The sequence below is a fragment of the Astatotilapia calliptera genome, chromosome 15 (genome assembly GCF_964374335.1).
Source record: "Astatotilapia calliptera chromosome 15, fAstCal68.1, whole genome shotgun sequence".
Classification (NCBI taxonomy): domain Eukaryota; kingdom Metazoa; phylum Chordata; class Actinopteri; order Cichliformes; family Cichlidae; genus Astatotilapia; species Astatotilapia calliptera.
The window spans coordinates 10,777,912-10,801,442 of NC_137436.1; the positions used below are offsets into that span (position 1 = coordinate 10,777,912).

The 23,531-nt window shown below is 39.5% G+C and overlaps 2 protein-coding genes across 2 annotated transcripts; one reads left to right on the forward strand and one right to left on the reverse strand.

The window, feature by feature from the left end:
- Positions 1 to 7,965: 7,965 nt before the first annotated feature.
- ccdc167 (coiled-coil domain containing 167) lies at positions 7,966 to 10,965 on the reverse strand. Its single transcript, XM_026194017.2, has 6 exons — positions 10,906 to 10,965; positions 10,727 to 10,807; positions 10,553 to 10,646; positions 10,281 to 10,375; positions 9,438 to 9,490; positions 7,966 to 8,967 (listed from the first exon to the last, which is right to left on the reverse strand). Exons 2-6 carry the CDS (start codon positions 10,783 to 10,785, stop codon positions 8,849 to 8,851), a joined length of 420 nt encoding a protein of 139 aa, XP_026049802.2. The 5' UTR covers positions 10,786 to 10,807; positions 10,906 to 10,965; the 3' UTR covers positions 7,966 to 8,848.
- Positions 10,966 to 11,008: 43 nt separating this feature from the next.
- kif25 (kinesin family member 25) lies at positions 11,009 to 22,242 on the forward strand. The gene is made up of 15 exons (XM_026194010.2): positions 11,009 to 11,143; positions 11,291 to 11,356; positions 12,953 to 13,075; positions 14,591 to 14,732; positions 15,708 to 15,811; positions 15,897 to 15,982; positions 16,080 to 16,119; positions 16,200 to 16,267; positions 16,362 to 16,436; positions 16,619 to 16,765; positions 16,884 to 17,060; positions 18,799 to 18,953; positions 19,048 to 19,293; positions 20,781 to 20,936; positions 21,123 to 22,242. Exons 1-15 carry the CDS (start codon positions 11,075 to 11,077, stop codon positions 21,272 to 21,274), a joined length of 1,806 nt encoding a protein of 601 aa, XP_026049795.1. The 5' UTR covers positions 11,009 to 11,074; the 3' UTR covers positions 21,275 to 22,242.
- Positions 22,243 to 23,531: the final 1,289 nt, after the last annotated feature.

The window sequence follows — 23,531 nt, forward strand, 5'->3', positions numbered from 1 at the left end:
AGTAAACCTGTGGCAACAGTCTAAAAGTGCTCATGTACTTTTTAGGCCTTCGATTTCTAAAATGTTACATTTCTAAGATCCAGCTCACAGGCTACATTAAATCTCTTGGAAAGAGATTCGGATTTCTCCACTGTTTCTTCTCTTTCTTCTTTCTTTTTTTTTGGGGGGGGGGGTTCATTTTTGTAAAAACCGTGAAGTGATTCCAGTGTGTTTTGGACGGGTAGTTTGCATTAGTTGTTATATAGATTTATTCTTCCTGTCATGGTGCAAAGAATATGTGTTTATCAAGTTATTTTCTTAAATGTAATTTTTAATGTTCCACTTGCAACAACCTACTGGTATCAATCACATTTAACACGGCACATTCAGATCACTCCTTCAAACCTGTGGATAAACTGGTGGATTTCACTTTCTTGTGTTTATTTTAACCAAAGAAATCATTCTGTCATCGTGCACTTTACTTGTCTTCTGTCAAGTTCAGTTTTTTTTAAATGCAATGGATTTTGTCTTCTAAAGCTTTTGATGTCTTTCATAGGTTTATGTGACTAATGATGACGTCCTGCTCTTACACTGACATCTCTTTGAGCTTCATGTTTAAAATTACATTAAAAAGCATACAAATTCAACACAATTAACTACATATATTATGTCTGCTTCATTTGGAATGATTGAAGAAATGGATAACTCTCACTGCCATGAAACTGCTGCTCGGTCATTTCTCCAATTGATTTTGATCTGCTGAACATAGGTGACGTAAAGGTCTGTTACCCCCAAAGAGTTAATGCAAAGTTGCTGTAAAATGTACTGAATTTAACTTCTGCACTTCAATCACATAAAAATTGTTAGATTTAAAATACACTGTGTTGGTGTGTTTACGGACCTAACTGTAGTGCTTGTCATTACAACGGGCAGATCATGCAGTGTGAAAAAAAACAACCATATTTTTATTAATTAAAAGTCAATCAATACTTGGTATAACCACCTTTATTCTTCAACACAGCATGAACTCTCTTTGGCAAGCTTCCTTGCAATTTCTTTAAATTCAGAAATACTTCTCCAGATTCCTTGAGGTCTACTTTGGATGTCGGCCACCTTTCTCAATCAGACATGTTCCAGTTGGTATTGTATCGTGGACCAAATCCTGATTGGCTCCTTAAAAGCAAAATCTAAAGAAATGAGTTGTGACTCAAGACTTCTGCACAACACCGTGAAAGTGCACTGAAATTCACCCACGGCCCTTCACTTAAATATTACATCCATTAGACCCAATACAGGATAGCAGAAGTGCTTGAATTATGTAATGCTTGATCCGTGCATACCTGCGCACAAGTCCACAGTTGAATGATTCCATCACTAATAACATTAATTACAGCAGTGTAGCAAATGCTCTCCACAGAAACACCACCGTTACTGAGTTAGCCATTAGCTTGATGGAAAATGCTTTAGTACTATTGATTGTGTAATCACGCAAACTTTTCCACCTTTCTTCTCTCAGGGTTGTCTTTTCATATTTAGATGAAAGTGATGCTGTAAGAATGGTTGACAGACAGCAAAAAGTGTCAGTAACATGTTATCTTATTCTCCAATGTGAGCTTGGTGATAATCCAATAATGGTGATTGTTAGACGCACGTGCAAACATGTTACCTGGGTAAGCAAAGACAATCCCATCCCAGCTAGATGAAAGTTTTCTTTAAAATAAAGTACACGCCACTTGTGTTTTTGTGAACGCAATTGTCATGGCTAAATTACCAGATTGCCTGTGGGCGACTGTACATGTGCAGTATGTATGCTGTCTGTAGTCTCTGCTGTAGATTGTCCATGCGTGTTCGATGAAGGATTATAAATGGATGAGAGTGCGTTCAGGAAAGAGACGCCAGCCCTAAAGCTCTTCCTTCTCAGAATAACACTACGTGACGTGTTGAGTGTAACTAAGGGACATTTTTCAAGGTACAATGAGCTCAGTAGTAAGTGTTGTGGACACTCAGCAACTGTTTGACATTTAAGCTTTGTACCTGCGGCGCCTAACAATGTTTGCTCTAGAAGTTAAACACATAAAAAGGGCCGAATGTCCCCTATGAATAGATGATCCTTGCAATATTTATAGATAGAGTAGATCCCATTTTAGAGAGTCGAATGTTTTTCGCCTGATTGAAGTATGATCATGTGATTGGTTTTAAAGTTTGATCACAGCTTTTTGCAGAGTTGACTGTTACTGCATATACAGCAGCTGTCTGAAGCACATAAACAACAACGTGCAGATTTCTCTGTATATCAGTGTGCTGCCTCTAAAGTGATATGCGTTACACGGCTGCAAGAGCGCACAGTAAACAAATCACTGCATGATCAATTTGGTTTCAATTCCAGGAAACGCTTTTGCATACGGATGAACAATCTTTGCTTAACTTCAGCAAAAAACAGCCATTTTTAATGTGTCCATTAAATGCGGAAACATTCTTAGCGTATTATCTAACTCGATTACTGTAACAGAAAAATAATAAACCATCGAATAATTAACATTTTCAGGCTCTACTGGTTTTCCATGATGGATAATTTTGCTGGTTCTCCATAACCTTGATAACAAGCTACTGCTTGAGTATTTGGAGAATTATAGTAGATGTCTTTGAAGTATTTGAAAACACTGAAGACTGATTAGTTGAGCCATCAGCCTTTCTTTAGCTTTTCTGTAGAAAGGAGTTAAGAAAACATTAAAATTCTTAAAATAGTTCCTTAAAATAAAGTAACAAGAGGAAGTGTTGCAGTTAATGATCCGGTGACTGCAGCTGTGCAGCAATTTCTGTGTGCTTGCAGGCACTGATACTGCTGGTAGCAAGCCAGTGCTGTCCAACTTGTGACAGCAGGAAGATGGAGCTGTCAGGCAGGGGGAGAAGAGGGAAACCACAGAGGAGGTTCATAGATTTAGTGGAGGAGGACAGAGGGGTGAGAGAGGGGCATGCTATGGATAGGGTGAGATGCAGGAAGATGGTACTTTATGGTGATGTCTAAAGGAAGCAGTCGAAAGAAAAGATGAAGTATTCAGATTGGATCGCGTGTGGTATAAGATCTACTGTACAATACAGACATGGCAGTGTTAATAATTCCACATGGTCAGTGCCAGTTTCTTGGAGGAGATCATCGTGTAAGCTGAGGCGCTGTATATGTTTGTAATTTACTGTTGAGGAGGAAAAACAGAAGGAGGGGAGTGTGTTTGTGTGCATGAAGCAACTAATAAAAAATCAAACACCTTATGGCTATAACTCAATTCCCACTAAAGCTTCATTTCCGCAGCCAGATCAAATTGACCGAAACATTATCTCAGTGATTTTGATCAATTATGTAAACATGCCAGGGGCTCAGCTATGTTCTGAACTGGATATGTATGGTATAAATAGGTAATTTTACAGTTCATTACAGTGGTTCAAGCAAGGTGAGGAAGTATAATGCGGGGGAAAGTCTTTAATGCGCTGCAGGTCAACTTGTCCTCAAGATATAAAGCCAAATAATGAGGTAGCTCACACTTCTACGGATGATTGTGTGGTTTTTGGATGTGGTGACACTGCAGGCACTTCTGTCTTTGGATCCAGCTCTCATTTACTCACACCTTTCATCCTGACCCATTACCTCCCATCAACTCACCGTGTATGATGCTCATGTCCTCTTCCTCACACCGAGTGAACCCTCCTACCCCAGAGTAACCATCACAGCCTTACAGCTTAACGCTTCAAAGACACTGTTGTGACACACGCTACCTCCCCAGCACGACACGATTACGCCCGTCATCGTCCTGACTTTAATATTTACCTGCCTCAGGTCTCATCTTCTTTTTCAGCATGAACTAATTACTAATTAGGTGATATGTCACCACTATGAGCACAGCAATGATGACTAACAGAGAAAATAAGTATGGAGGGGATTTATTTAGCCATGCAGATGTAGATTTCAGGAATAAGACATAGTCTTTTCCAGACATGATGACTCAACCCGTAATGATTAGCTGCTTTTAAGGATGGCAATTTACAAGAAATATGCTTTGGATGCTTTTATGCATCATTCAGGACTTGTTTAATATATCAATCCATCCAGTAATTCAATGCAGTTTGATTTGTAATGTCATCAAATCTCAGAAGAAAGTGTAAAAAAAATGGCATTTGTAACATTAATTAAGTCAGGAGTGCAAGAACTGGCTCCCTGCTGAGTCTCCAAGTAGATGTGTTGTAAAGTGAGAAAAACTGCAGGAGGAGCAGAGTGAGAAGAAGGCCTCAATTTTTGGACAGAAGAGTGACTGAATCTAGACGCACTGCTTCAAATTGTTCAAATCACCTTTATTTTTTAATTAAGATATCTCAGGTTGTTCATAATCTATTTAATAATCAGTTTTTTGAATACTTTTACATTTTTACACTGAAATAAATAAATAAATAAACGGGGGTGTTTGTTTTTGCCCAGCCCACTTGAAGTTGAATTGGGCACAGATGTGCATTTGAGCTTTGGAAATAATTTGCATGTAAAACATCATTGTCTAATAAAACGTGATGCTTTGGTATAGATTTAACAACTCTACCATCTCTGCATTAGGCTTTGCTTTGATAAGCTCTCGTGTTGAAGGGTGAAATATTAGGCTTTTTCTCTTATCTTCTCTCATATACTTACTGTTAATATAGTGGACGCCTGTATTAAACATGGCTAATGTTTCAAATAATGAGGAGTGTATGTGCAAGTAATCCTTGTGTGCCGAGAATTCTTGGCTTCGGGCTGTTTTTAATGTTGTCGGCTGCTATCAGTGAGAGCAGATATCCTTAACATAGTAACATGGTCATCTCAGGCACCAAGCAGCAGCTCCTTCAACCTGCTGTTCAAACCTTCTGCTTGTAAGAGGAACTATAGATGCCTGTTTCAAAAAGCAGGTGAAATAAGGGGCTGAGTGTCTGCAATGTGGCCAATATAAAATAAACAATGAACATTTTTGCAAAGTGAGTACTTTTATATTTTAATACTATAATAAAGAAAACTAGCTAACATGTTTAAATGTAGGTGTGGATGTGAGTCTGTCGAGTAAAATGTAAACAGACTTTAGGTGAGCTGACCAAAAGGGACAGCGTCCAAAAAAACTTATGTAATGACATCTGACCCGGGTGGAGATGCTGGGCCTTCACTGCAGCTCAAACATCGTTCTGTGTTAGAAACAAAAGAATTCAAAGTGACATCTGGCATTTTCATGCTCAAACAGACCTCTTTTTTTCAGTTATTTCATTGTTTTTAAGTCATGTACTTTCATGACTTCAGGAGACTTAACACGGTGTGGCATGAAATATGAAAGTGAACACAAGGTCACTCGCTGACTGCAGGAGGAGCAAGCAAAGGCTGAATGTGCAGGAAGCACATGGTAACAGCTGACCAAAAGTAAAGCTAAAAAGTTTTTTGGGGTTTTTTTGCATGGGAGTATTTGTTATTGATTTATTTCTAATTCAAGAAGTTTTTATTTTATAAAACCAATTATTTTAAATGAGCAATAAAATCAAATACAAGGTGAAAATGAATATTCAGAGACTGCAGTCACCAATTAAACCCCACAGTCGTGTTGCATAATAGGCTTGTTTACATTTATTTTATCTGGGGCTGAGAGAATGAGTGTGCGTAGGTCTGACGAGGACTGAGTCGGTGATAATAGACAGCGTGGGAGGTAGGGCACACACACACATTTGTTTGGTAAGGTGTGGTTATGTTATATAGTTGTTTTTTGTTTGTTTGTTTTTTACTGTAACCAATGCCAAGTAGCAAATAGGGCAAGCAAAAAAATGCATCTTAAGTTTTTCTGCGTGGAAAAAAACCAAAACAAAAAACAAACATCGTTCAGTCCACTTCCTGATTGGGCAACACATCCCCCCGCTTTTCCAAAAATACTTACTTGAGCATTTAAAATTTGTTGTCATCTGTGGCTCGAAATAGCCTCACTGTTTGTACAAAAATTATGCAAGGTTCAGGAAAGGAGGAAAAGCCGTATAGAAATGTATTATAATCATAAAACATCTGTTGAAATAAAACACACACACCGTCTCTACCGTCTCTACACACTGCTCCCTGAGTGCTGGATTGGTAGCTGTCCACTGCTTCACATTTAACATGAAAGCAAGATGAAATGCTTTTGTTTTACAGTTTGGGAAAAGTGCAAGGTAAAGTGTGCCTAACCCAACAACCTAGACACAAAGAATTTTATTTCCTGTCTGATTTCCATAAATATTGGACATGAAGAAATGAGCTTTAAGAGTAAGTCCACAAAAAGGGTGATTACTGATCACGCAATGGTGAAAGTCAGGTTATAGAACTAGCAGAGGTTGATAGTTGGCTTCCTTAATGACCTTTAATTTCTCTCTCTCTTTCTCTTTGTTGTTGTTGTCTGTTAACACCATATCAAGAAATAACCCACCCGCTCCTTGTGGAACATCTGAAGATCTATTTAAAGGACTTGCTGTCCTTTTTTAAGTTGTCTAAACGTGGTAATAAGGCACAAGTTTCAGATAATCAAAGTTTAATATTAGGCTAACGTCACCAAAATATATATTTTTCTTTTTTTGTGTGAAAAAGCAGTTAACAACTAGTTAACTAATAACTAGTTGTGCCACCCTTGGCTGCAAGAGCTGCAATCAAACCTTTGTGGTGACTGGTAATGAGTCTTCTACATTGGCCCAGTCTTCTTTGAAGAATTGTAATTCATTCAGCCTGTTTAAGATCATTCCAAAGCATCTTTCACTGGGGCACTAATTTTTATTTATATTTATTCTATTTGGTTTGTTCGTTTGTGGAGTTGTTTTGGATGACTGTCCTGCTGCAAGCCCTCTTGAACTTCAGAGCATGAACTTACGGCTGAACTTTCTTCTTCAGGATTTTCTGGTAGAGATCATAGTTTCATGAATTCACGTCCAGATCCTGAAGCAGCGAAAACCATCACACTACCACCACCATGTCTGACTGTTTGTAAGACGTTCTTACAAACAGTAAGTGTGTTTTTGGTAAATGTGAGACGAGTCTTTTTGTTCTTTTTGGTTAGCAGAGCTTTTCTCCTTGGAACTCTCCCGTGGATGCCATTTTTGCCCAGTCTGTTTCTCATTGTTAAATATTTAACTCTGGCCCTCATTGTTGCTCACTGGCATCCCAAAGCCTTATAAATGGCTTTGCAACCCTTTCCAGACTGATAGATATCAATGACTTTAGATTGTGACATGATATCATCATTTAAAAATGTACCTTTTATATTTATCATGTTTTTTTGGTCTAATATTAAAACTAGTTTGAAGATCTTAAACAACCTATAAATAAATGCATTTAAAAAATCTCACACTGCGATGGATTACAGTGCTGTCATAACCGTACACTGATATTGCTTTTTACAGCTGTCCAGCTCATCTATAAGGTCAGATCACATATAAGTAAAGTGTACAATATTAAAAGAGTACGATTTAAAAACTTCTGACTTGCTGACTGTTGTAATGCTTCTCACGATAACAATAAAAAAACAAAAACAAAATGCAGATCATATTTTGGTGGTTTTAGTCCCTCATGTGAATGTTGCTGATGAAAAAGGACAGGCTAAACAGACGTCGATACAAATAAGACACAGGAATGCTGCTTTAATCATTACATTCTCAGAACTATAGGAAGGCCTTAAGACTTTTTAAATCAGACTTCCCCACCCTGCCACAAAAATCCTGCAATGGCTGTGTGACTGGGTGAAAAATGTCACCTCTGACACTAACAATATGTTTCCTGAAGAGATCACGCCTTCTGTACCTGTGAAATTATAAAAAAAAATCTCCTACATGTTCTCTCAGAACATGATAAATCCTAGTCTGCTACTTTCAGGAAGAATGAATGGATAAGTTATCTAAATAAATAAAAAAATAAATAAAGGTGTCACTAAAAAAAAAACCCTAGCACATTACAAATAGTACATAAACAGTAAACAATATGCATTGAATTTGGCACAAAGCATTTATTATATGGATTTAAAAGACATACGCACAAATGGCAAAAAAAAAAAAGCATTTAAACAGATCAATTATTTTAAAAATCCAAATTTCAGAGCATAACTGTGTACAGTCATATTTCAAAGGACATTTGTGAGCATGTTGGCCATTTCTGGAAGCGCAGTTATTAGGAGGTAGGTGTACGACCAGCATGAGTATCGATAAAAGGAAAGAAAAAAATCTCCAGGCTCGGCCTTTGACTTAATGACAATACAAAGGGCACAAATATCAAATATTTTCATGCATTTAACTGCACAAATACTGTGTACCATGCATACAAACACTTACTGAAATGACTGAAAAGCAGACTTGTCCGGCACTGCTTGATAAAGTATCTATTTGACATGTTGCGCAAAATACAGCAAGTACATGGTGGTTTGTTAGGAGCACGATGCTGCTTTCATTTGATGTTTCCTGTCAGACTTGGAAAGTCGAAGCATCCGCAACCAAAACTGCAACACTTGTAATTTGTACTATTACTATTATGTTTCTGCGACTTGCTAAAAAAGTCACATGCAGAGCAATGTTTTTTTAAGTGCTAAAAGGCAAAACAAATCCCACATTTCCTTACTTTTGTTACCTTACTAACTCAGGGTTGATGTCACTCCCAGCTCGGACATCTGAGGCAAATGGAAGGCAGCATAAGGTAAACATTCAGATGAAGAATAGTGTTACAAGTGTACAGAGGTCAAATATATAAAGGCATAACCAGAATTCATTTTCTTTGTCTGCTGGGCCTTTTCATGTGTTCACAACCGTGTCCCTGTACCAAGATGGCTTTGAGTTTGATGCTCTTTGCAGAATCATGGGTCCCATTTTTAGTGTGGTTTTATGACTTGTCTGTGTTGTAGAAAAACCCGTAGTAGAAGAAAGCACTGATAGCCAGCAGAGCGACTGACAGCAACATGTTCCTCCGGTTTTCACCTCGTAACATCTCCAGCTCCTTGTCTGGAAAAGCAAAAGAAAAACTGTATAAAATATGCAGCAGCCATCACTTTCTATTTATTTTTAGTCCTCTGGCACGAGCAAAACCAGCAAATGATCTGCTGTCGCAGCCTGGGGCCAGTTTACAACATACTGAAACTATTTTTGTTTTTTTATATGGGAAAGCTGGCTCAGTCAAAAGAAGACAGAAGACAAATATTTTGTATACTACACTCAAAAAGCACGACATTCTTCAGTTTCCTTAAATGTGTCATCAATAAAATTTTACTTTCACCTGCTTTCTTTTTAAAATGCACCTTTCAGGATGACTAAATATGACATGTTGATTAGTTTGCTAATCAGTTTGTCAATTAACCCTTAGTGAAAACGGGACTATGTGGTCCTCGAGCGCTCAATAAATATTACAAATACACAGGAAAAGTAAGAACACACAGTGAATACACATGAACAAGAATTTTAATATTAAGGCTCACCTAGCTTCTGCACCCTCTCATTCATGATGGTCATTTCATCCTCCAGATCTTGTCTGATTTTTTTTTTAAAAGAAAGAAAAAAAGGCAATATTAAGGAGAAACATCACTGTTGGGTGAAGTTTTTACATTCTTTCTTTCTTTTTTTTTAATCTCTAAGTGGCACAAGATGCCTTTTCATGAGTTCTTGCTCACTAAAGAGCCACGCAGACCTGCAACTACCACAAAACAGCCACAAACAGGAAAGCCAAAGACATGCAAGAGCAAATCCAACACAAATCCTTCACACCTCATGCAACAGAACAACACATTCATTTGTTCCCTTATGTTCATCGTTTATTTCAATCCCTTTTTAAAATCTATATTCTCAACTCATACACTTTATTTAGACTTCAGATTAGTGTTCAACTCATTAAAATATTGTTTTTTGTATTAATAGCTACTTTTGGTTATTTCCTTATTCACAAGGGGTTTCAAAAGCAGGAAGCTTGGCTGATTTTGACAGACACGCTTCCTGAATTCCTCAAATGTGATGGATGGGCAATTCATTTTCCCAAAGAGCCGCATGAGAAACTGGGACTGTTGTGGATGGCTGCACCAACTGAGTTCAGCTTATTGGTGTAGCCCTCCACGAGGGGCACCAAAAGTTGATATCACTGAAAACAGGTATAATAAATAATAACGTGCTTTAAGCAGGAATAAATAACAAGTATATATTTTAACAAGGACAGTCTTGCAGGGAGTTTCCTCCACAACAGTCCCAGTCCCAAGGCCAAAGTTGCCTTGAAATGCCAGTGGGAGGTATACACACTAACGTGGAGTCTTCATCATCTCCTTCAGCCTCACCTCTGCTTTTCAGAGAGCTTCTCCTTCCTGCTCTTGAACTCCGCCCTCTCTAAGTTGTCCTGGCAACGCACCCGCTGCTCCTCCAGACGATCAATCTGTAGGATTTTACAGGTGTGACACACGGAGAGGTCAACGTTCAAAACACAGAGGCAGGGAGCGACCTAAACGAATGAATTTTAAGAATGTACACGGGGAAAGCTACAGCACCTATCAGACGTCAGCTAAACAGAGAGATAGATGGGAAATGTGAGACAAACGCTAAAACACTGTACCTCGGAGGCGACGCTGATTTTCTCTCGCCTTTTCTCTTTTAGCCTTGCCATGTTGTGACCAAACCGGAGAACCACAGTGCAGTGAGTCTCCTGCCTGACAGGGGAAAGAAAAACCTGTGACTATGCGGAACTATTTTTCTTCTTCGTAATGTTTACGTCTTCCTTTTGACGAACCGCTCTTCGCGCACTTTGCTGCCCTCTGTCGGTGGAAAGTGACAAACACTTGGCCGCATAAACACAAATAACTCCCAACACCTGAAAGTGAAGAAAGCCAAGTCATTAAAAAAAATGCTGTCATGCTCAAATCACAATTAAACGGTTATTGTTCTCATGCCAGTATGAAGGCAACATACTGTAGTCTGCACCTGCCAAACACAGACAGGTAAAACAGAACTGAGAGAGTTGCTGCTGAGCGTTGCTAATCTGATTATGTGACCTGAGAGGACAACACATGATCAGCTGAGAAAGAAAAGGGACGAGGCCAGGCAAGCTGCTCTATACTTGCTTCCTTCCTTCTACAAAATGCCTCTCTTTATAAACCGAGACCAAATATTTGCTCATCAGGTACACCTGCTGGAGCACAAATTAAGGGTGAGTCATTGTTAGACATTAGGGAATGGTTTATTAGATTATTATTGGTTTATTATTGGTTTATTAGATTTTTTTTTACAAGTTACTGAACATGAGTTGTGCAAACTGCATCCCAAATCCTTCAGGACACATTTCTTCGTATTTCAGAGTAAAGAGGAGAGAATACTTGAACTGGAGACCGAGAATGCCCTTCTTCATTTAAGACTTGCAGAGGTGAGAATACTTTTGACATCTAACACACATATAGGCTTATCTTTAGCCAAAAAGTAGATTTTGATCATTTTATTCTAGTATTTTCCTGTCTGCACCTTATTTATCATGGTTTTTTATGGACCTCAGGCACAGCTTTTGTGTGCATAACTTCTTTCTTTCTTTCTTTTCTAAATTATTTTTAGTGCCAATAGGCGTTGGAGTGTGCTTGTGCACTTACTTTAAATGCATGAGGTTTATTACACCTTAGTACTCACGCTATGTGCGGGAACATTTGAATCGGTCTCTATTTGAGTGCTTTAAATGGATGGTTAACTGAATGTGTATCTAAATGGCACATTGGGACAAAATGGATCATAATTTCTATCAAGCTGTTTCATTAGTTAGGCATGTAGCTCAAATGCACCAGAATTATGTGCAAATGACTGTTACCCCCTTCACTGTACTTTACAGATCACTTCATCCTCATTTGTTTGTTTCCCTTCCACTCTCTAAGACTTAGATCCATAATTTATTGGGCAAAGGCACATTTTATTTTGTACACCACAGTACAAAGGCAAACAATCAAGAAGTGATTGAAGTGCAAACTTTCAGCTTAAATTAAGTGTTTTTACAAGAATTTGGCAGTAACTTTTTAGGACTTACAGCTATTTTTATACACAATCCACCACCTTCAGAGGCTATGAATTGGACAACCGAACATAATTTTAAATATAAGGATTCTTTTTGTTACATGGATGATGATGTTTTGCTTCTATTTGACTTCAGTTTTTTCTTCAATAAATAAAAACCACATTCTCTCAGGTTGACATCAGGTGAATGACTTGGCCACTAAAGCATATCATATTTCTTTGCCTTAAGGAAATCTTGGATTGCTTTTCCTTTGGATCATTATCCATTTGCTGGATAATGAGTGCTGTTCGATCAGTTTTGCAGCATTTGTCTGAATGTGAGCAGAGAGTATAGGTCTGTACACTTCATCCTGCTGCTTCTATCGGCAGTCACATTAGCAGCCCAATGTCATCACACAACTGCCAACGTGTGTGACAGATCACGCAGCGTCCTTGAGATCTTGAGCTGATTTTCTCCTTCTCCATACTTTTATGTAATCTTGGTTTCATCCGTCCAAAGAAGTTTTTCAAAACTGTGCAGACTCATTTTGATGTTTTCTGGCAAAGCCTAATCTGGCCTTGTTGTTCTAGTGTAACCAGTGGTGTGCAGCTTGTTGTTAACCCTCTGTATTTCCATTCATTGATCGCAGACCTTAAAAGTGATGTGGTAAGTTTTTCAATTCAATTCAATTCAATTCAATTTTATTTATATAGCGCCAAATCACAACAAAAGTCGCCTCAAGGCGCTTCATAGATACAGAGAAAAACCCAACAATCATATGACTTCCTATGAGCAAGCACTTTGGCGACAGTGGGAAGGAAAAACTCCCTTTTAATAGGAAGAAACCTCCGGCAGAACCAGGCTCAGGGAGGGGCAGCCATCTGCTGCGACCGGTTGAATTGAATTGAATTGTTGATGTTGAACTACGTTTTAACTTCATATAAAAGAGAAATTTTGATGACTCACTTTTGCACGTTTGATTTTCAGTGTTCGGGTAGACAGCGCCGGGACCATGATGAGGGAACCAAGGCTGTGAACGATCATCAGCTTCAGAGTAGTACACGGAAGATAACCCAATCAGCCCTCATCAAGCTTCTCTCAGGGGTTCAGGTAAAAATATATTGAGATGTGTGTATATGTGGTAGATAGTAACTTGGGTTCAGTTCACTTTACTTCAATTCAGTTCAATTGTTTATTTATATAGTAGCAAATTAGAAAAAAAAAACCCAACAATCAGGCAACTCCCTGTGAGCAAACACTTTAGGATAGTGGGAAGTGGGAAGCCACGACAGGTTGGGAGTGAGAGGGGAGAGAAGAGAAAATAAATAAGAGAGCATAAAGAGACAAAACACAGACTAAGAGAGGAAGAAGACAAAGGCATGCTGCAGTGTTGTATTAACATGTGTTGACTGAAAAGACAGTGGTGCAGTCAGCACCAGTCTGAGCTTATAGCAGCATAACTAAAGGAGGCTTTAGAGTCACCTGATGCAACCTTAACTATAAAATTTACCTTAAATCTTAAAATTAGACAGTGTCTGTCTTCTGAATCTAAATTGGAAGCTGTTTCCACAGAGGAGGAACGTGACGATGAAGGCTCTGCCTCCCGTTCTACTTTTAGAAATTCAACAATAGGATAACTTGGTGGGGCCTGATTGTTCAAGATTATGTCAGTCATGATGATCATGGATTTTAAATTCAGTTCTGGATTTGTAAAGGAACCAATGAGGAGAACCCAGAATAGGAAAAATCTGGTCTCCTTTTCTTGTCCCTGTCATTAGTCTAGCTGCAGTGTTTTGGTTTAACTGATCTGTTTAGGTCGGGTTTAGATATAACTGAGTATCATCTTCATAGCAATGAAAATATATGCAGTGTTTTCTAATATTATTGTAGAAGAGAAGCATGTATAATGTATATAGTACTGGTCCCAGCAGAGCGCCCTGTGGAACTCCATGACTAACTTCTGCATGTGAAGAAAATTCCACATTTACATGAACAAATTGGAGTCAGACAGATATGATTCAAACCCCAGCAGCCCAGTTCCTTTAATGCCAATAGTTTGTTCTAATCTCTGTATTAAATTATTGTTATCGAACGCTGCCCTGATCTCTAACAGGACAAACATAGACATGAGTCCACTGTCAAAGGCTGTTTCTGTGCTACAATGTACTCTAACTCCTCAAAGAAACTATCCCTCTGCAAACTATAAGTTAGCTGTTTGAAACTAGGCTTTCAAGAAATGTTTACATTTCAGTGCTGGAGATTGGTGTATAATTAGCTACCGGTAAGTCAGTTGGGTCAAGTAAAGGCTAAAGTAAAAGCTATATGTATATCCTCCTGAGAACCAGCCTATTCATTTATATCCTGTGTAATTTGTTTTTTGTCTATATCTTTTTACTTATTTGAGCTACCATACTAAGTCCTGATGTACTAAATAGAGGACATCCTGGGCTTTCCATTGATATTTCATGTGTTTGGGTGGCCTCTTTTAGCTCCAAAGAGGCAGGAAATCACAAAAAAGTTGAAGGGGAAGGTCCTTTTTTCCTCGGTTCTTAGGAGAATATGTATAGTTAGGAAGGGTTTGTGTAAACACTCCCTTCATTTGTCCACTCTGTGTGTTTGTGGCAGGCTGTGAAGCATGACCTGAGTGAGTTGTTTGCAGTGTATGTGAGTTTTGCCACCGAGTTGGAGGAGCAGAGCAAGCAGCTCCTGGAGAAAGTAGAGCAAGCCAACTCATCTCTGAACGGTCACAGTGAGGATGGATTTCAGAGTAAGTATCTGAATGGAACCTCAGGTTAATATTAAAGTAGCATCTGTGGGCAGTGACGGTGATACTTTTGGTGTTTTGAAACCTTTTTTGTTTAAAATGTGAAAACTGCAATGCATCCCGAAACAGTGAAGCAGCAGTTAGAGGAGGCACATCTTAAAGCATGTGGACTCTGACTTTAGGATTTCATTTGATTGACTAAAATTTCACATAAAATTATTTTTAGGCTGACAATAACAGTATTCAGAAGTTTAAGATGTTAAAAGGTTCTGCTGCAGATGTCACCAGCTGATCACAAAGACAGAAGGATATTAGATAATGTTCAGGTAAACCTGCCAAAAAATACGATGCTGTAAGTTGATTAAAACTAGGTGCACTTTGATATATGAATACCTTAATATCCATGCCTTTTACTGTATATTAGTGTCAGCTTTCTGAGACGATATCCTTTATATTAAAGTCCAGTCCATTTTCTCAAAGCTTCCCCAATAAATTAAAAGTATTTTCTTATAGTTTCAAATAAGGTTTAAACACAGAGACAAAGTTGTGGCCTTTCACAGTTCATTTTTACAGTCATGATAAAAATCAAATGGCATCCTTTTCAAATTCTAAGGTTTTACATATCAAAATATAATTAAAAAAATAACATGATTTACTGGTCTGAAGCATTTAGGTGGCATCATCCCAGCAAATTCAGCCCAAAGTCAAGCTGTGCAATGATCAGAGAAACTGCAAAAAACCCAAGAGCTACAACTCAAACTCTACAGGCATCAGTTAGTATGTTAGTTGGTGTAAATGTTGGCGTTCATCTGAGGTTGTGTTGTTTACCTGATATGTAGAAGTTTAGAATTAACACAGGGTGCACTTTCTTTTTACCATGACTGGATATGTTGCTAAAAAGAGGACAGCATGATGTTGAATATTTGTGTGATACACTGAACCTTAGTTCTGACTGAAAAATGTGCACACCATGTGCAGATTTGCAGGTTCGTGTTGCAGCCCTGGAGCACTCTCTGGAGGAAGAAAGGGAGAACTGCAGGGCAGAGAGGCGGAAGCGGAAAGAACTTCACAACACACTGGTGGTAAGAAGACAAAAGTGTTAGATGATGGAATAAAAAGAAAGAGCTGTACTGAATCTTTTAATCACTGATGTTTGTTTCACTTCAGGAGCTCAGAGGAAACATTCGGGTTCACTGCAGGGTGCGTCCAGTTCTTCCTTTTGACCAGATCCAGTCCTCAACTTCCGGATCAGGGTGAGTGAACAGGCAATGCAACATGAATACACAATTAAATGAAGAAAAGTTGTTAAAAATGAGAGAACTTAAGATAACCCAGTGTTTTCTCCATCAGGTCTGCATCATCAGAGGAAGTAATCCAAGCAGTCAGTGATGTCAGTGTTGCCGACTCTTACAAATGATTTTCATTGATTGCTGCATACCTGCCTTTACTTTAATCCCTCTTTTTATTTAGGATACAGTGATGGTGAATTGCATGAAGGCGGGGATGCTGGTGCAAAACAAAATGTTTGAGTTTGAGAGGTAAAACAATATGCTGGCATCACCATACAATGGACGACATTTCTCCAATTATTTTTCAGTTGTTAGTGACTGTGGCAATGCGCACTTCTTTCAGGGTACACGGACCAGAGGATTCCCAGGAGGCTGTGTTTGAAGAAGTCAAGTCACTTCTAACATCTCTGCTGGATGGGTGAGCATGAAACTATGCGGAAAAAAAGAGCTCTATATCAAGTCAAATGTTATTCCGATGGATTAATTCAACTGTCTTCATTTAACACTCTGGTGCGTGAATGAGCGGAGCAAACTGAGCAGCATAATATGACTGCATGGCTTCGACAGTAATTGAATGTCACCTTGCTTCCTGCCTTTCAGCTATAATGTGTGTATCATGGCATATGGGCAGACAGGCAGTGGGAAGACTCACACCATGATGGGATCCCAGTTCCTGGATGAGCTCTCAGGGACACAGCAGGAGGCACAGCAGGGTATTATCCCAAAGGCTGCTGCTGAGCTCTTTCGGTGAGAGAAAAAAGGGTTGGATGTGTTTCTCAAGTCTTTTTTAGTAGTTTGATCCACAAGAAAGCATAATATCTACTTTGTTTTGCTTCCTTCCTTTCTGTTACCATGTGATGCCCAGGCTGATCTCTGAGAAGCCTGCAGAAAGTCACACAGTGGAAGTGTCAGTGATGGAGGTGTACAACAATGAGGTGTTTGACCTGCTGGCCAGGGATGAGCACAGCAATGCAGCTGGCCAGAGACGGGATGTCATCACCTCCTCCTCCGGTGCCAGCCAGGTCCCCTCCCTCACATCTGAGTGAGTAGAGCCAGAGCTAAGATACAGCAGTTTATGTGGGCTTTTGTATGACTGGTCTACATACTAGAAGAGCAATATACTAGAAGGCTTTTCATAAAAATACTAAGACCAGTGTACCAATCATCATCATCACCATTCATAAAAAAGAGGGCATGTATACCGTTGGGCCCACATGGAATTACAAGCTGTCCTCCTCTGGTTTTTCAGACTTTATTTAGTTCTTGATCACACAGACAGGAATTCTGCTCTTGGCCACGTTTCTGGATGTAGTGGGCAGAGAAAAGAAGCTCAGCCCACTCCGAGCTAATCTATGAACGCATGTTTATGAAGCTTTAAAAAGATAAGACGCCAGAAATTCAGCTCCGAATTGAAAAGTGGTGAAAATGAAGCTAAAGGAAAGCAAAAGGGTGACTCCTGACTCCTGATGAGCTCTCAATTGCTTGAAAGGTTTTTACCCTTAGCAACTTCATAAAACTGGAAAGTTTCACTTTTTTCAGCAGCAGAGTTGAAAAAATGTGGTTGTAGTAGAACATTTTAACGTCAGCTAACAATCATTATTGCTTCACAGTAGTTTGCCTTTGCCAGCCCAACGAACACATATTTCCACCCATACAGGTCGTGCCTCATCTAAACAGAAGCCCTTAAGATAGAGGTCCCTGTTTGTGAGGTCATTTTTGATGGTCTGGATAGCTTCTTTCCCCATAATAAATAAAACGATCATTTTAAAACTCCATTTTTGTATTTATCCGGGTTATGTTTTTAATATTAAAATTAGTTTGATGATCTGAAGCGTGTAAGTGCGACAAATATGCAACAACAACAAAAATCAGGAAGTGGGGAAATACCTTTTCACAGCACTGTATATAGTGTACATGCTTCAAATATGCATGCTACAGACACATTTTCAGCCCAGCAGCAAAGCAGATCTGTGTAATCACCACCTCTCCATATCCCTGGCACTATTGCTTCGCTTTGTTTACTAAAAAACAGGTTTAAATTGTCTCGTATTCCTCTAGCCATTAAACGTCTAAACACTGGTGACAGCCAGCTTGCTGCAGCAAAGCTAAGTTTGCCATGTGTTTTACCACAGACCAGCTCACTGTTGAGGATCTGTTATATAACTCAAGAATTCATGTGCCAATTATGACAACATCCATCTCTCCATCAATTTTTCTTACTCATTATTGAGGCTGGATTGAAATCACGTGATATTCCCATACACGTACATGGAACAAGCATTTCAACATAAAAGCATACAATATATGCAGACAAAGACATCCTCTAAAGCGCCCTCAGCTGTGCTACAGATGTCTCCTAGTTTGACACAAAGCCCCTGGGACCCTCACAGCTGATTGCCCAAAGCGGACAGGCACACTGGGACAGGAAGGTAATATAGAAACTAAGAAAGTGGAGCTGTCAAAGAATGCAAACAAGTCTAATCTGATTACATATGGCAGTGAAATTTAGTAGAAAGGTTGTTGTTCCTCTAGATATCGAGTGTTTTACAATTAAATGAACAAGCATTGTTGTCGCCTTTTAAAGCTGATTGTGAATTTTTAAGAATGCCTCTGATGTGTATCCAAGAATCCAAGAATAAAACCAGCAGACTCCACAGAGCAAAGAAGAACTGCAGATTTGACTGATAATATAATAAAGAAATCTAAAAATACTGAAAACAGTTTTAATAATGTAATCTTTTTTTTTTGTATTTTAAGGACTTTCCCTTTATGTTTTTCAGGCCCGTGAGTAATGCCTCTGAGGTGATGCAGATTATTAGCAGCGTTCTGAAGCTCAGAGCTCACTGTCCCACCCTTGTCCACGCGGACTCATCACGCTCTCACCTCATTGTGACCCTCACGGTTTCCTCCAAGAGTCCCAATGCAGTGGCCCTGGGTGAGATGCATGTCTGGGAATTCATTGAGGACCTCTTTCAGTGACCTGCCGTTCACACGTTCTTGCATCGTAACCCTTTCGCTCTTCCAATCAGCCCGCAGGCTACAGAGTGCCAAGATGGACATGCGGCGCTCCACCCAGAAGGAGTGGTGGAGTCCACGCTGTCGCCGTGCCAACCTCGCCGCCCACCACTCAGCGGACGAAACCTCTGCAAGCCCCGCGTCCTCTCCCTGCTCGACCCCGTCCCTTTCTCCCTGCCCCTCCCCGAGACACAGCATCACTCAGACTCCATTCAGGACAAAGCTTCAGCTGGTGGACCTGGCTGGCAGCGAGTGTGCTGGTAGGTGCTCCGTGCAGGAGGACATTCTTTGAAAAGGTTGGCATTCTGGGAAGTGGTTTATGGTGCAATAATTTACTGGGAAACCGGAGACTCGAGACATGACAAATCTGCCTAGTGCTTAGTTTTCCATGACTATTTTTTAGTCTGTTTGAGCTAAATATGCAGTTTAGAAGTTTCTTTTTTCCAGTCAGAGCCTGGACTAGGAACTACAAAGTAATTAATCAAAAGGTTGGGCTTCAAAGTACAATACAATACAATACAGTTTTATTTATATAGCATATTTAAAACCCGAAGGCACACCAAAGTGCTCCACAGTAATATGGAGAATCAACATAAGTCAATAACAGGGTACAGATCAGGCACTAGCACAGACAGGATAGAGGCACTAACAGACCAGAAGATTTAGATAAATACAAAATCCACTAAGAAGACAAAAACAGCAGTAAAATTAATAATAAAATAATAAATTTAATAAAATGTAATAAAAAATGTAAACGATTTAAAAGTTTAAAGTTTAAAAGATTTAACTGGTCATGAAAGCCAAGTCAAATAGATATGCTTTCAATCTTGATTTAAAGGATTGGATAAAGTCCAAGGCTCGAATAGAAGCAGGGAGGCTATTCCAAAGGTTGGGTGCAGCTGAAGCAAAGGCACGATCGCCTCTGGTCTTCAGTCTAAACTTAGGTTGGGCCAGGAGTAATTGACTTGATGATCTTAATGCACGACAAGGAGTGTACAGATTGAGGAGGTCAGTGAGGTAACTGGGCGCAATGTTATTCAAGAAAACAAAAGTAAAACAATTCAGTTCAATTTCTTTTTGTTATACTGCCAAATCACAACAACTGTCGCCACAGAGCGCTTTATATTGTAAGGTAAAGCCCTACAGTAATGGAGAGGAAACCCCAACAATCAAAAAATGCCCTTTGAGCAAGCACTTGGCAACAGTGGGAAGGAAAAATTACCTTTAAACAGGAAGAAACCTCCAGCAGAACCAGGCTCGGGGAGGACAGCCATCTGATGTAACCAGCTCTGGCGAGGGGTGGGAGACAGGACCAAAGTTATCCTGTGAAAGACAGCCAGAGATTCTCTTTCTAGTCCCTGTCAGTACTCTCGCTGCATTATTTTGGATCAACTCAAGACTTTTGAGGGCATTTTAAGGGCATCCTGATAATAATGAATTATAATAGTCCATCCTAGAAGTAATAAATGCATGAACTAGTTTTGCAGCATCACTCTGTGGCAGGATGTTTCTAATTTTAGAGAAATTGCCCAAATGCGGGAAAGCAGTCCTGCATATTGCTATAATATGCACAGTAAAGGACACATCCTGGTTATAAGTGATTGCTCACAGTGTTACTGGAGGCCAAGATAATTCCATCCAGAAGTATGTGGTTAGACACCATGTTTCTAAGATTTTTAGGGCTGACTACAATAACCTCAGTTAGAGAGCACATTATCTAACTTTAGGCCGTCTAAATGTGTCCCAGGTATGTCTGGAGTTTCAGGTGCAGCTCTCTGGGAGTCATCATGTATAAACCGTAGTCTCTCGGCTCTGTCCGATGTCCTTGGAGCTCTGGCTGAACACAGACCACACATCCCTTACAGGAACAGCAAACTCACTCATCTGCTGCAGGATGCCATAGGTGAGTCACACACACATTATTTATTCTTTTTATGTCCAGTGACTCACTATTTCCCGTGTCCGGGTCTTCTGGAAAAGATTAACTCAGCTCCACAATAACCAAATCCAGGGTTGAAATTTGTGCCCAAAAATGACAGGAAAAACCCATCTGTCTTCCACCTTATGTACCTCTCATTTCATCCACCAGGTGGTGATGCCAAGCTGCTAGTGATGCTCTGTGTCTCCCCGACGCAGCGCTTCATCACAGAGTCCCTGCAGTCTCTTGGTTTTGGCACGCGGGCACGGCAGGTACAGAAGGAGCCACCCCGAAGAAAAAATAATAGCCTCAAAGTTAAATAAGAAAGCAAAGGAAGATCTTTAACATAGATCCTTTATGAGTCATTACAACAGATAGAAGGGCGAGTGTTATAATAGGGGCACAACATTCACCCTTATATTCTAGCCCAGTGGTTCTTAACCTGGGTTTGATCGAACCCTAGGGGTTCGGTGAGTCGGTCTCAGGGGTTCGGCAGAGCCTCCACCATGACATGCACCGCTCATTTTGTGCACCAATAAAAAACATATCTATGTCTTGAATTTGAAAAAAATCATATTTTATTTTTCACTAAAGAGGGGTTCAGTGAATGCGCATATGAAACTGGTGGGGTTCGGTACCGCCAACAAGGTTAAGAACCACTGTTCTAGCCTTAACTAGTATAAGAGTATTTTTGATTTTGCAGTTATTGGAAGTTTGGTTACTTTGTGCTGGAAGCAGATCACATTTCACCCTTTCCACAGTACTGTTTTCCTTACTAATAATTATGCAGGCATCTTTTAAGAAACATACATATATGCATTTACTTAGAATTTAATGTCTTAAAGTTTTCTGAAACTACTGATTCTTAGGAATGCTGTGTGCAATGACATTCTTGCACTGCATGTGTAGTTCATGATATACAAACTTAGTACATGTGAGAAGACTTTATTAGCACTTTATTAAATTGATTAAAGCTAAAATAGAAAACATGCCAACAGCAAACAGAACTGCACTATATATGGAAAAACAAAAGCTGTTTTAATCCTAAGGCATTCTGCTGTAAATTCATTTCAACACTACCTACCCCTGCTTTGCCTTCTCTTTTGTTTTGGTTTTCCACCCCAGCATTTATGTTTACACAGTATTTATACACATTTTTGGTTACATATTAAAAATCTTTCTAAATATTTGATGAAGTAGAAAAGTGTATCCGTATTAGAAATAAACAGCTGACATGCCTGTTCTTGTGTAATCAGTCTTAAGAATCCTATAAATAAAAAAAGACAAATCATTTAAAGTTTATGGCTCACGCTTTATATACAAATTACAGTGGGCTGTAGTTCCACTAAGCTCTCACTTCTGTGTAGATAACACGGGGGGATCCATGCACGTGCAGGTAGGGAGCTATAAAGTTATTAGCCCAATGCGACATAATGCATCAGTGTGATCCTAAAATACACACCCTAATGATTATTTGCAAATGCAGTTTCAGGTCGGTTGACTCCAGTTTAATGCTGGGAAGAAAAATCACACAATTCCCTCTGAAGTGAACCAGTTGGACATCTTCCCAGCACGAATAGAATAACACACTGTATCTGGTAATTAAATCTCTTTTTCATCAGCTCCCCTTAGTTCCACACACTCGCACTTATTAATAAGGCTTCCTCCTACCAGCAGGCTGCAAACTGCGAAATGTTGTGATTCTCTAATCCGTGCAGTCCCAAAGCTGGCATGCTATTGAGGCACGCATGTCATGTGCCACCCTGACAGGAAAACTGAAAGGCCCAAAGTGGGTTTTTTTTTTTTGTTTTATCTTTTGTTTTGTCTTTTGAAAACAGCAGGCTTAGAGGATAAAGAGTGACAGAAGAAAACAAAACTATGACTTGAACAGAAGTGAGAAGATAATAAACAAGGAAACTACAGGAGTGTTTAGGGAGGTGACAGACGAGAGGAAATGTGAAAATGAGCTGAGAGAGAAACGGGAATGAAGGAACGTAAGAGTGTGAAAGCACATGTAACTGAACTTTTACTTCAACCTTCACTCTTTATCTGCGTTATTATGTTTCTAACAGGATGAGTTTTTGTACAGCGTTCAGGATATGGATCATCTGTTGAAATTCTCCTTTACACATAGATTACCTGGAAACAGATTGATAGGTAAGAATGTGTATTTCCCAGCCGGTTGGTTAGTGTTTGTTGGAGGTGGCAGGGAGTCACTGCGAAACATGTTGCTTAAGCCCCAGTCATGCAGATCTACAGACTGGTCAGTGACCCTCCCTAACAACCACAGTTTGCTAGGAAAATATATTGGTTAGTGGTTGCTTGCAGTCGCTTAGTGAAATTGGTTGCAAAAAAGCCAAAAAACCTCGTTCTGAGTGCTTTGGTCTCTCAGGAGATTATGGCGAGCCAGGAAAGCCAAATATCACCAAATATCTCCTCAAACCCATCTGTTGGCTCAGCTGGCTTGCTGGCAATCAAGTTTAGCAATCAGCCTTTATTTGGTTCATGTCAGCTGGAAATATTTCCTTCAATTCCCCCCAAATACTGGAAATACCTTACAATCTCCCAAATTAAATTTGA

Coding starts and splice junctions, on each gene's coding strand:
- ccdc167 (XM_026194017.2), bottom strand. CDS start 10,785: ATGCGGCCAAGTGTTTGTCACTTTCCACCGACAGAGGGCAGCAAAGTG. Junction 10,647..10,726: donor AGCAAAGTGCGCGAAGAGCG/GTTCGTCAAAAG, acceptor TTCCCCTGTCAG/GCAGGAGACTCACTGCACTG. Junction 9,491..10,280: donor AAGCTCTCTGAAAAGCAGAG/GTGAGGCTGAAG, acceptor AAAAAAAATCAG/ACAAGATCTGGAGGATGAAA.
- kif25 (XM_026194010.2), top strand. CDS start 11,075: ATGCCTCTCTTTATAAACCGAGACCAAATATTTGCTCATCAGGTACAC. Junction 11,357..12,952: donor TTCATTTAAGACTTGCAGAG/GTGAGAATACTT, acceptor TTTGATTTTCAG/TGTTCGGGTAGACAGCGCCG. Junction 13,076..14,590: donor AGCTTCTCTCAGGGGTTCAG/GTAAAAATATAT, acceptor TGTTTGTGGCAG/GCTGTGAAGCATGACCTGAG.